General features: G+C 44.6%; 1 protein-coding gene across 1 annotated transcript in view; it reads right to left on the bottom strand.

Annotated features, from left to right (window-relative positions):
* Positions 1 to 2223: 2223 nt before the first annotated feature.
* Positions 2224 to 13372, bottom strand: part of LOC144322082 (uncharacterized) — a 16886-nt gene continuing 5737 nt past the window's right edge. The window contains exons 4-9 of the mRNA XM_077911638.1: positions 8774 to 10736; positions 8457 to 8506; positions 5609 to 5700; positions 4364 to 4419; positions 3177 to 3554; positions 2224 to 2799 (exon numbers count right to left, since the gene is read on the bottom strand). Coding sequence (XP_077767764.1) covers positions 3391 to 3554; positions 4364 to 4419; positions 5609 to 5700; positions 8457 to 8498 — 354 coding nt within the window. The 5' untranslated portion in view covers positions 8499 to 8506; positions 8774 to 10736 and the 3' untranslated portion in view covers positions 2224 to 2799; positions 3177 to 3390. The remainder of the gene's footprint in view (positions 2800 to 3176; positions 3555 to 4363; positions 4420 to 5608; positions 5701 to 8456; positions 8507 to 8773; positions 10737 to 13372) is intronic.

Raw genomic sequence — 13372 nt, 5'->3', positions numbered from 1 at the left:
TGTTTACTTTAGAATAACCACGAAAAACTGTTCAGTGCAGCTCATGTCTATGCTATGTCTCAGTTTGCTTCATATTTGACTCTGCTGTTCTTGTCTGCTTTTTGTTTTTCTGGAAATGTCACTGTCTTTTCTTTCTTTGTGTTCTGTGAATTTCCCGAGCCATCGATCATACTCCCTATTCTAGTCAGTCCCTCCCCAACCCCCCACATCTCTGGTCAAGCCAGCCCAGGCTGTCCCTGCTTGGGCACAGCTCTGCGCTCCCATCGTGAGACTTCCTTTCACTGCTCCCTCCATTAGATGTACTGTTTCTGAATGTTGGATTTTTCTCTTGGTAACTGCTAGAGCACGCGATTGAGTGCTAGTGAGTAACTTCCTTAGAAAGAATGTTCAGGGGATGATTTTTTTTTTTTTTTACATTTTTGTTATGGGAAACTTCAAACACATGTAAAAGGAGAGCAAATAATACAATGAACCCATATACCCTATCAACTACCTCTAATAGTTATCAACCCATGGCCAACCCTGTATCATGAGTACTCCTAGCTGCTTCTCACCACCCCTAGATTATTTTCAAGCAAATCAAATCCCAGATAGCAATTACCAGTAAATATTTTAGAATTTATTTTGAAAAGGTACAGTTTTGTTTTGTTTTGTTTTGTTTTAGGGTTTTTTTTTAGAGAGAGAGAGAGAGAGAGAGAGAGAGGATAGGGCAAGCAGGGTAGAAAGAGAAGAGAGAGACTCTTAAGCAGACTCCATGCCCAGCATGGAGCCTAACGTGGGGCTCAGTCTCACTACCCTGAGATCATGACCTGAGCTGAAATCAAGAGTCAGATGCTTAAAAGACAGATGCCACCCAGGTGCTCTGGTACAGGCTCTTTTTAAAAAATATAATCACTGTACTATTAACACACCTAAAAAATAGCTATAATTTCTTAGTATCATCAAATAACTAGTCAGCATTACTAGTCAGCATTCAGATTCCTTGATATATATAAATGTTTGCTTGTTTGAATTGGATCCAATTGCAGTTGTTTGATGTGTCTCTTGCATGTCTTTTAATCCATGGTTCCACCATCCTTTTTTCTCTCTTCCAGTTTGTTTGTTGAAAAAAGAATTGTTTTTTAGTTTTGTTTTTCTTGTAAAATTTCCCGCAATCTGGATTTTGCTGATTGCATTCCTGTCCTGACTTTTGACATGGTCTTTTATCTCTCGTACTTCCTTGAAATTAGTAATTAAATCGAGGTTGTTGATCAGATTCAAGTTTGATTATTTTGGGGGCACTTTCATAGGTGGTATTGTGCATTCCCAAAAGGATGCACATCGTGTCTACTTGGCTCATATCATGATGTGAGTCGCCACAAGTGATCCTTGTGTAGGTGCATTATTTTATTGTGGGTTGCAACATGGTGTCACTCTTTCAATTAATGGCTAAAAGATTTCTATATTAGAGAGAAACTTCCCCTCATTTACTATTTAGTTACCCTGAGGCTCCTATGGGAAAGGTTGGATATAGTCCCTTTATTTACCATTTTTCAAAATAATGAGTCCCTAGCATCTTCCAAAGGCAACCTGTGAACTTTTAAAATTTTAGTCATGGACTTAAGTGTGTTTGATGTATTTCAATTCATTATGGTTTTGTCATTACTGGTGCTCACATCATCCCTTCTTTTGCTACTATAAACTTTGTTCAGTTGGCTCCTGAGACTCTTTCCTATTTTCTTTGTTGGTATCTGAAATGATAGATATTTCAGTTTTATTTTATGTATTAGTCCTAGACATGGAATGAACTATTTCTTATTGTTACTAGGTTGGTCTTGTATTTCTAGGTCTTTTTAGTAGATAGAGCTAGAAATGCATTTTTATTATTTTTAAAAAATATTTTGTTTATTTGAGTGAGTGTGTGAGAGAGATAGAGAGAGTGAGAAAAAGCATGAGTGGCAGTGGGGGCAGTGGCAGAGGGAGAGAGATGAGCAGACTTCCCACTGAGCAGGAAGCCTGACCAGGCTCCATCCCAGGCTCCTGGGATCATTACCTGAGCCATAGGCAGTCACTTAACTGTCTGAGCCACTCAAGTGACCCTAGAAATGCATTTTTAGAAAGAGAAAATACATAATGACTTCACACTGAAACTTCTGAATCAAATTGAAGACTAAGGATTTTTACTTAATTTCATGGATCTTTTATTTTTTTTCCCCACACCCAATATGAAGTAAGCCTTTTACCTTTTGAAATGTCTGAACATTTCTTTATTCTCCCTTATGCTGAACTGACAGGTTCACTTGGTATAGAATTCTGGGTTGAAATAGTTTTCCATGAGAACTTTGAAGACATGCTCCATTTTCTTCCAAGCAACCAATGTTACTATTGAGAAGTCTAATGCCATTCTGACATTTTCTTGTATGGAGACTTTTTTCTTTTCATTTAAGGGAGCTTTTAGTATATTTTCTTTATCCTTATAGCTTTGGCATATCACTATGAAATGTCCAGGTGTGGATCTTTTAAAATTAACCCCGATCCACACTTGCTTGGAAAGATGGATAGGGAGAAGTATTCAATATGTAGGTGGCCAGTTAACCTCTGGCTTTTAGCTCCTCTTCTGATGCTTGCTCTATGTGGCATCGGTGGTCTCTGAGTCCAGAGGCAGGGAGGGTGTGTGAATAGGTGGATGTAGTCCTCTCTGTGAGGGTTCTGGTCTTCATGCACTCTGCTTCATACATAAGCATTCATCCTTCCAGCTGCTGCTTTATAGAAATGTGTTGATAAAATCCTTTATCTGAAATCTTGCAGATAAATCCTCTTCTGTATTGAGGAAGAAAAGAATATGCTTTGCAATTTTTACTTATCGTCTCATCATGGACTCTTGGAAAGAGTGGAGATGGACATGAACTGGGAGCCTTGGCCCTCCCCTAGCTCTCTTCCCTGACCACTGGCTCTTCTCAGTTTTTGCAAGGGGACTTGCTCTCTCTGAATTCTGTTCCTTCACCCCAAAATATTTCCCCTTCCCCACCTCCACCCCACACAGACTTTGTGCCTGGTGACTCCTGATCATCTTCCAGTCTATGGCCCTTCATCAAGGTGATCCCCTTGCTCCTTCACAAGATCTGCCCCCCCAACTTGTGCTCCCCTCACATTCTTTACTTTCCCCAGTGTCACACATCTCCATTCACTCCCATTACCTGCTCACTGCCTGTCTCCAGACTCTGAGCCCCTTGAAGGCAGGATCTCATTTGCCTTGCACATCATGATACTCTTCAAAGTCGTTCTCTCTGGGCAGCCAGCAGCCAATATGTGGCCAGCGTGGTTTTGAGGAAGCCATCAGGTAGTAGTGTGGGTGATGAGCTCGAGAGAGTCATATTGAGGAGACAGATTGGGAGCTGGAAAAGCCCTGGACTAGAGCAGAGGCAGGAGGGAGGGAAAAGAGAGCCCGGCTGTGCAGAAGTTTCTGAGGATGCAGGATTTGGCCACACATCCTACAGAGGTGAGGAAACGTGAACATTCAAAGATGACTCCACAGTTTCTGTCTTGCAAGAAGAAGAAAATGGTGTTGCTGTTTCCTGAGATGGGAAATATTAAAGAAGGGAAAGGTGCAAGTTGAGTTTGGACAAATTGAATTTTTATGTTAAAGGGTATTTGTAGGTCACCTGGGAAGTAGCTGCAAATGAGGACCTGGAGCTCAAGAAAGGCATCTGGGCTGGAGCTACAAGAGTCATGAGCTCCTAGATGGTGGACGACTTGAGGGTGTGGGCAAGGCCTTCTAGGAAGAAGCATGTAGGCTCTTGGGGAATGTCAGTCCTATAGGAGTGAGTGAAGGAACAGTTTGTGGAGGGGAAGAGGAAGGAATGGACAGAGAGCTATGAGGAGAGTCCCGAAAGCCAAAGGAGGAAAGAGTTTCAGGAGATAAGGACAGAGAGAAATGACTAAATTGTGGCATGCCCATGTCCTTGAAAGATGAAGAAAGAAGAGCCGTATATAGTGATGAGGAATTAAGTGCAAGTATGATTTTTACTAAATGAACCCGGTGATTTCATTCAACCATATTTATTGAGGGCCTACTGAATGTCCAGGTCCTGGGGATTCATGAGTGAGCAAAACAGCTAAAAATCCCTGTCCTTATGGGGCTCACAATATAGTGGAGGAGACAGAGGACAAATAAGAAAACTGAAATACACAGTATGTGAGAAGCAAAGGCTAGCATAGCAAGCATAATTGTCAAGTGCTAAGGGGCAAAAATAAAGCAGGGAAGAGAAATGGGAAATGTAGGGAGTGTTGTGAAGTCGCATAGGGTGGCCAGGGATGGTGACTTTTGAGAAAGAACTCAGAGAGTGAGGGAGTGAGCTGTGTGAATATCTTGGGAAGAACATACCGGGTAGAGAAAGGACTATATTGGGAGTGCTCCAGGGACAGCTCGGAGTTGTGTGGCTAGAGTGGAAAGAACAAGAGAAGGGGTCAGAGAAGTAATGGGGGCTTATATCATGTACCACCTTGCCAGCCTTGATATAGACCAGGGCTTTACTGTGAGGGAGGTGGGAGCCATTGCAGATTTAGGAGCATGGTAGTGACAGGATCTAAGTTGTGCTTCAACAGAATCGCTCACTAGCAAGAGGCTGGGATTGAAAGTTCATGCTTGGAAGCCCCAAGGCAATGATATGCAGAGTATAGAAGGAGAAAGTTCAAAAGTTGGAGGTGTACTCAAACAAGATAAACATTTCTGTGGACCAGAAATAGATCATCAATCCAGGGACTCAAACACAGCCCCGATAGACTCACAATCAAGATGCAATGGAGATATCCAGAAGTGCCAGTGGCTAAATGCATTCCCCACAAGACCCATTGCCGAAAATCAGGTGCTGGGGTGGAGATTGTGCAATGAGATGTATAGTTTTTCATGTTTTCTTTCTTTTAAATCCAAACTCTAAATGTATATGAATTCTACTTTTATTTATGAGCGGACAAATATCTAGAAAGACACACATGGGAGTAGAGTGGGAGGTTGAGGCAGGGGTCTCCCAGTCTTTCCCTTTTCTAAACTTTGGGTGTATTTGGATCTTTGGCTCAGTGAATATGTACACCATAACACAGAAAGCAACAGAATTCTGGTGCAGTGTGGAAGAGTAGAAGCCACTGGGTTTGGCCAATAAGAGGTCATTGGTGGCCTCAACAAGACCAGTTTCTTGGATTTGTGGAGACAAGGGATAGGCTGCCAAAAGACACAGACACATGCGTGAGTTGACAAGTAGACTGCTCTTTCAAGAGGTTGAATAGGAAAGGGAAGGAGGGAAACCAGAAAGGTCCATGGGGCAGGGGCAGGGAGGGAAGACAAGACTTGGTGTCTTCAAGGAGCCTCCATGAGAAGGTGAAAGGAGGAGGGGAATGAGAGATTTAAGATCTGGGAAGAGGAAGGAACAACTGACCTGCTAACAGGGAACACCCCGAGGAAGAGCCAGGAGCTCTTCCAGGTGGCATCCTGGAGCCCCGAGGGTTGGTGGTCCAGGCAGCACCGCTAGATATGGGTGTTGGGCTGGGTGGAGAGTGTGGGTAGGGCTCAGGGCTCTGGAAGCTGGCCCATACCTAGCAGCTTCAGTTGTAACACAGTCTGTCTGCTTCTCACCTGTCTGGATTTCTCTGACTCTGCTGTGAGGGCAAGAAGTACTCCTGCTGTATCCCTGTGGCTCCAGCACACAGTAGGCCCTCAGTTAATGTCTGTTGATTGAAGGAGTGGATTATTCTTGTTAAAAAGAAGTCAAGTGGGAGGGCTGGAGGCGCGGGGAGAGTGACTAATGTTTGGAGCTGTGGCTGGGGAATGGGCCAGGGCAGTGGCCGGGAGCAAGCTTCAAATTTCTAAGCGACTCTGGGAGGTCTGCTGAGCATGGAAACATCAGGAGGTAGTGCTGTCAAGCAGCATGGCTGTGATACATTTTTTTCTCTCTCATGCAACTCTGGGCAGTGCAGGAGCATGCAGAGAAAGCAGATGGGTTTTTTGTAAGTGAGTTGACCTGCTGTCATCCTCTCAGTGGAGGCCTAGAAGAGTTAATGTCACTCCCGAGGCCCTGGCTTCCTTCCTAGAGAGGGTTTCTGCCTTGGGTGGGCTCATTCTTTGTGTTTGTAGCTTCTGTGACCAGAGCAAATTAGTGTGTAAGCCTCAGCCCAAATGTCACCCCCAGGGAAGCCTTCTCCTTTTCTCTCCTCCTCATATCTTCCTCTGGGTCCCCAGCAAGGGTCCCATGAGCCGCCGCCGTAGGAAGCCTGGGCTGGGGTGGGGGTCGGGGGCAGTGTCAGCCAGGGTGGAGCACTCACTGGGAGGGTGAGACCCAGGGTGGGACATCAGGGATTCACCAGCAGGCTTTCCTCAGGATTGCTGAGCCACACAGAGAAGGAACAGGACATTAGCTGAGACCTAGAACCCCAAGATTCTGGAGGCCAACTGAATGCACACAGGCTAGGAAAGGGAGATGGGTATCAGGGGACAAGGTGGAAGTTGGCAGACAGACCACAGCAGGCTGCTGGCATGAGGTAGCTCAGGTTTGGGCTTAATAATGCTGCTGCTTGTGCCTTTTTATTAGACTTCCTACACATTTTGCTTTGCTGCAGGCAGATTCTTAAAGGGGTGGCCAAGTTCAGCCATATATTGTTATAATTAATAATGTTTATGTTGGCCATCCTGTTGAACTCTGAACTCTGGCAGGCAGTAACCATGCCTTATCCTCATGCCCCCGGCACACAGGCCATGCTCAGTAAATCTTTGTTTTGCGAAAGAGTAAGTGACCTCATTCAGTCCCAAACCTTCTACAATCATACTAGCACAGGCCAGCACCATCCCAACAAGAAACCAGCCAGTCCTTCCTCTCCACTCCAGAAGGGACTTCACAGATGAGAACAAATTCTAATCATCCTGTATCTGCAAGTTGTCAGAAAAATGGACTCTTATCTCAAATGACTTTGTCTATCCTGGAGTCAGAAGAACAAACTTATTTTATTTTTTAAGTGAAGTATAGTTGACACACAACGAGCCATTAGTTTCAGGCATATAACATAGTGAACTGACAACTCTGTGCATTATGCTGTGCTCACCACAAGTGTAGCTACCATCTGTCACTATACGATGGTATTTCAATATACTTCAGGCTATATTCCCTGTGCCGTGCCTTTCGTCCTTGTGACTTCATTTCATAACTGGGTAGTGGGAGCCTGTACCTGTACAGGCTCCCACTACCCTTCACCCATGTTTCATCCATCCCCCCATCCCCCCGCCCTTCTGGCAACCATCATTTTCTGAACTCTCATGACTTCAGGCACCTCCCCAATAGCCATTCTCCCCTTCTTTCTGTCAGGACTCAAATTCTGTTCAGATAGCAATGCTTCTAAGCCCTAAGGGACAAATCATTATTGTTTGTCATGTGGGAAATTATCTCGATGTGATGCAGTGTCTAAGTACTCCATCAGGCAGGCTGTTCAGAGGTCGTGAGCAGAAGGACTTAGAGACCAATTTAAGATCGTTGAATCACCCAGTTTAAGGATTCAAATTAATGCTTGCAGTGAAAAACAAGGGGAAAGATGGAGCAGGGGAACCCACTTAGGGTAAGGTGTAGGCACGGTGGAAGGAGCCCACTGCCTGAATCTTGTGTTCCCTGGCCTTCACATTCTCCACCCGTCCCTCCCTCCCTCCCTCCCATCATCCTTCCCCACTGAGCATGGTCATGAGAACCAGAGTCGAGGGGCTTGGCAAACAGAAGTTTCCAGGAGCCAACACATGCTCTATCAAAGAAACACGGGAGCAAGTACCCTTGGCTACAACCATAGCATGCGGATGACCCTATGGAAAGCTAGAGAAGAGCACTCAAGAGATCAGGATGGGATCATAATGAGGGCCACCATGGGGGTGGGGGGTGGGGGTCATTCCCAGCTGGGGATGACAGCTGTCAATCTGGAATTAGCATGGTCCTAACCTTACAACTTGGTTTTTCCATCCCTTTTTGTGTACGAGTAACACTCTTGTGTTCTTGTATCTTTTTAATCTATGTTCAACATCCATATGTTTCATTTATTCTGTGTCTAGCACGTCTTGCAAGTTACCAACTACTGTCTATACTTAACACATTTTATGAATTTTGCCTGTCTTTTATTTTTTTTTGTCTTCTACAGCAGACTTAAATATTCTCAGTAGTACAGCCAATACACATTATTGTACATAGTGTAATATACACCTTTGGCAATCCTAGAACTTCTGAGTGGTCATGTGGCAAATCTCTGGTCAGTGAGTCCCTAGGGGGAATTTTTAGGGGGCATCTGGGAAAGATTTTCTTCCCTGACAAAAGGCAAAAGCAGTGTACAGAAGAAATCCTTTGTCCTCTTTCTGATCTCCATGTGTCTTTGGCAATGAAATAATGAGTGGCACATAATATACACTCAACAAACCATTGAATGGGTGAATAAAAGGCACCAGCGCCCAACTTTAATACCTGTGACTCTGAAATCATGCTTTGTCTTCTGATAAGCTTCATTCCTAAATCTAGGGTTGGGAAGATGGAAGCAGGATAGTGAAAACAAATCCGATGATGATCATTTAATAATAATAATAATAATAATAATAATAATAATAATAATAAATTAACTGCAGCTTACATTTATTGAGAGTTTACCAGGTCAGAAATGGTTCTAAGCATTTCACACTTAATCCTCACACTAACCACATAAGGTGGAAATGATTATTATCCTTGTTTTGCACATGAAGACACGGAATCACAGAATGTAAGGTAAATTACCTGAGGTTACTCACCTGACAAGTGGTGGGCCTACTGCTGTAAAATTACAACAGTGTGGCTTTACACAACGCAAATTTGCTGTTATATGGTTCTAGAGCCCAACGCAGTCTTTCTGGGTTAAAATTTCTGTTGGCAGGGCTGAGTGTGGTCCTTTTGCAGGGTGTAGGGTTGAGCACATCTCCCTGCCTGTTCTAGAAGCTGTCTGAATTCCTTGCCTTGTGGCTGCATTAATTCTGATCTCTGCTTCCATTGTGACATCTCTCTTTGACATTCCTGACTCCCTCTAGCAAGACTCATGATTACATTGGGCCCATCTGGATAATACAAGATAATTTCTCTGTCTCAAGATCCTTAACTTAATCACATTTGCAAAATCCCGTTTGGTTTGTAGGGGAATATATTTACAGGTTCTAGGATTAGGAGAGGGATATCTTTGGGGAGATCATTATTCTGATTACTCCACCATCCTGCCCATGCAGGTCCTGAACCAATGGGCCCCCCATCCTTTAGCAGAAGCTCTGTCACACACCAAGGAATGGAGGAGTGTCCCCTCAAAGCTTTGTCTGCTTTCCTAAGAGCTTCTATTTTGTGCGAGCATGAAGGAATACTCAGTAGAGCAGTAATATGAACCAAACGGCTGAGTTATGGGGCTTTGGCCTCTTGTCCATCAGTTCATCTAGATTGTTTTTTTTTTTTTTTTAGATTTTATTTATTTATTCATGAGAGGCAGAGACAGAGGCAGGGGGAGAAGCAGGCTCCCTGTGGGGAGCCCGATGCGAGACTCATCCAAAGACCCCAGGATCATGAGCTGAACCAAAGGGAGATGCTCAACCACTGAGCCACCCAGGTGTCCCTAGATTGGGTTTTGTACATTAACCAGATCCTTAGTTCTATTTTCATTTCAGTCAGATGGCCTCATTCTTGTGTGTGTCTGTTCTTTATTGCTAATTTGTTTTTATTTCTATTCTGAATTCAACTTAGAGTAATTTCTGTCAGTTTCCTTGAACTCCTGCCTCTATTTTCCCTGGCCAACCCCTTGGTTGCAGGTAAAACCTTACCTCTCAGCTATCTTGACTCAGACTCACTGATTCCTCTGGATTCCTTTCAGCAGCAGCCCTTTCCAGATCCAGTTTGTCCCTCTGAATGGATTCTCACCAGAGGTGTGGTTTCCAGGCTTATTTTTAGTTGCAGAGGAACCCTTCCTTGAAGTGAAAGCCCATCATATATGGCAGATGGAATGGAGCTGTCTGTGGGGAGGGGGTACAGCCCCTCCAACTGGACCCATTCTCCTCTCCACCCTTCTTCATGGCTCTTCTGGGCCCGAGTTGAAAGCCATCACTCTGGGGACTCTTGAGTGGCTCAGTGGTTGAGCATCTGCCTTTGGCTCAGGGTATGATCCTGAGGTCCTGGGATCGAGTCCCGCATTAGGCTCTAGGGAGCCCGTTTCTCCCTCTGCCTGTGTCTCTGCCTCTCTCTGTGTGTCTCTCATGAATAAATAAAATCTCTTTAAAAAAAGAAACAAAAGAAAACCATCACTCTGCATGTGGATTTGCTTCTCCCTAGTTAGCTGTCTCCTGTCCTGATGGCTTACTTCCTTAAATGCCTTGGCCAGCATGAAGCATGTGTCCTCTCTCGAATCTCCCTCATTCTCTTTGAAGGTCACATTTTCCCCAACAAGCACAACATTTTAACTTCTCATCTCTCTAGTGTGTCCCCAGGTGGGGCTTCCACTCACCTGCTTGTGTCCCATCCGTTCAGCCTTCAGGGCTGAAAGCCATGCTGGAAAAGGCTGGCTGGCCAGCTGCACATCACCTGGCCTCTCTACCATGTGACCATTTGAAGTCCTTCACTTAGGCCATAGCTCTCTGGTTACTGAACAATTGACATATTTTTTTTTTCCAGAGAATCTTCTTTGGTCACAAGCACCTTGGAAGAGCAGAGATGCTTCCAACTCAGGGAGGCAGGGGTTCCATGAGCCTGTGAGGAAAGGGGTGTGGAGGCCAAGCTGTGGGCAGGATCTTCCGGCAAGCCACATGGAGCCCCTTGTAACGCTGGCGTCAACCCTTGTCCTCCGACCCTCCAAGCCAGGTTTGGAGTGGGCTACCCTCCCTAGTGGGCAGCTCTGGATGGCAGGGAGTCCCGACAAACTGGGACTGGGGACTTGTGGGTGTCTCTGTGGCCCATTTACTGAGGGTTTCCTGGACATCTTGGAACACATTATGTGGGTCTTTTCCAAGCTCTGTTCTTTTTTTCTTTTCTCATTCTACATAATTATTTCCATACCTAATCTTGTACTTATAATTGTGTATCCTTTCTCGAAGAAAGCCTTCCAAATTCTATAGGCTTCAGGCCCTCTAAAACCTGGATGTAAATAAATAAATAAATAAATAAAACCTGGATGTGTCCCTGCAAACCATGGTCTCGGGGCTCTCCCAGTGGACCCAGGGACCCATGCTCTAGGGGGGGTTCCTAGGGGAGGCAAAGATTCTCATCTCCAAGGCTTTCCAAGACATCTGTAGTACTTTGTGTACAGGATGTCCATGGCACATGTTCTGGTGGAAGGCAGGGAGGCCTAAGTTTTGAAGTGCTTCTTGTCCTGTCCACAGCATGCCAGTCCCACTGTAGAACCCTAAGGCAGAGGACAACTGGAAACCCATGAGGGTAGGGAAGGGCTACTTTCTGCTGGTTACTCTCCTTGTGCCACACAGCTCCTACACCCAGCTTTGGTGCAAACTTTCTGGAAAAAGGATTCAGTGTGGTCCCTTCTCTCCAGAATGGCTTTTTCATCGGGCTGGGACTCCTGGTTTAGGCTTCAACCTGGCAGTACTGGTGCTTGACTATAATTCCTAAATCTAGCTTTTAAGAGTCACGTATTACATAATGGGAGATTTTGCCTGCCTGGGACATCTCAGGACTTGTGAGTTCAGTGCCTAGGACCCAGTAGGTTTTTTGGATCTGCTCTTTGCTTTGCATTGTTTCATAGCCATTGATACAAGTCAGATGTGAAAGCCAGTGATAGCTAACACTATTTTTTTTGTTTTATTTTAAAGATTTATTTATTTATGAGAGCGAGCGAGCAAGTGAGCGAGCTTGCAAGGGATGGGAGCAGAGGGGGAGGGAGAGAGAGAATCCCAAGCACATTCCCCACTGAGCATGGAGCCCAATGTGGGGTTCAATGTCACAACCGTGAGATCAGGGCCTAAGTTGAAATCAAGTCAGATGCTTAACCAACTGAGCCATCCAGGTGCCCCAGCAAACACTATTTTAAAAACGTGTAGGGACACTTCTAGATATAGATAGTGGATTAAAGCTTCCCCAAGGCATTTCTCTTTCTTAATTTCTAACAAAAGAAAGTAAATAAAACTACAAGGGAAATTTCCTATCAGCAACCAATACAATCAACTTCAAATTTGGCATCCAAAGAAAGATACAGAAGGTTTTGGAATGCTATGGAGTGGCGCAACACATCTCTGCTTTCTCTCCTGTCCCGAATGCCCAGAAATGGGCAAAATCCTGAACATTCTCCCAAATGCTCCTGAATCTGAAAGGAAACAGATGTGAGTCATGCCCTTATATTCTTCCTCTTCTGAATGAACCATATTTAAAAGGGTGCTGGGGAGAAATAGGGGAAGCAGGGAGTATGACCCATGGAGCTGACTCAGTTGATGGAAAGAAAACGCTTAGAACAACACTCCAACTGGGAAATTGATGCAAAGCCTGGGTTCTCCCCTTTCCTTGCAAAGGGTATCTAGTATCCTTCTCTCCATCCCCAATCAGGTGACCTGAGCCTTGCGCAGGACATTAATCAGAACCTCAGGACAGGAGCACATGCAGGAATTCCAATGAAGACTGCACTGTGCTTCAGTTGAGCTCTCCTCTCTCCCTTCCTCCCCTCCAACTTCCAAAAAGTGTACAAAATCCAAATACCCTGCCTCTCACTTAGGTCAGAGGGAAAAATAGACTGATCTCAAATAGTGGGGAGATAGTCAATGAGCTCCTCTCTCCTGCCATCATGTTACAGAAGCATAATGTAGGTCTGGACAGAGCTACCAAATCAAGATGAAAAGAAACGGATGCCAACACATGGCAGCACATAATTAATGATAAACAGAGGGGAAAATAGTTGGCAAAAAACAAAGCCTCCTCCCCCTCTCGCCCCTACTCCTATCTCCTGCCAAAGGAAATTGCTTTCAATTGTTTCACATTGAAAACAACTTAATAAGAACACGAATTCAATAATCGAAGGCTCAAAGATAGGATGATAAAACGAGACTTGATAGCAAGGAAACAAAATGAGGACAAAAACAGCATTATGATAGAACTAAGAAATAACTTAGAACTAACAAGAAAGACAACTAACCACACAGAAACTCACATTCCTGAACTGGGGCAGCTAAACAAAGTAAGGAGATTTAAGAAAGTAGAATTACAGAGCACCTGGGTGGTTCCGTGGTTGAGCGTCTGCCTTGGCTCAGGTTATGATCCCAGAGTCCTGGGATCGAGTCCCACATCAAGCTCCCCTCAGGGAGCCTGCTTCTCCCTCTGCCTATGTCTCTGCCTTTCTCAGGAATAAATAAATAAAATCTTAAAACAAACAAACAAAAAAAGAAATT

The sequence above is a fragment of the Canis aureus genome, chromosome 10 (genome assembly GCF_053574225.1).
Source record: "Canis aureus isolate CA01 chromosome 10, VMU_Caureus_v.1.0, whole genome shotgun sequence".
NCBI lineage: Eukaryota > Metazoa > Chordata > Mammalia > Carnivora > Canidae > Canis > Canis aureus.
Note: the sequence above shows the minus strand (reverse complement) of the source record. Positions and strands in the feature narration are given on the sequence as shown.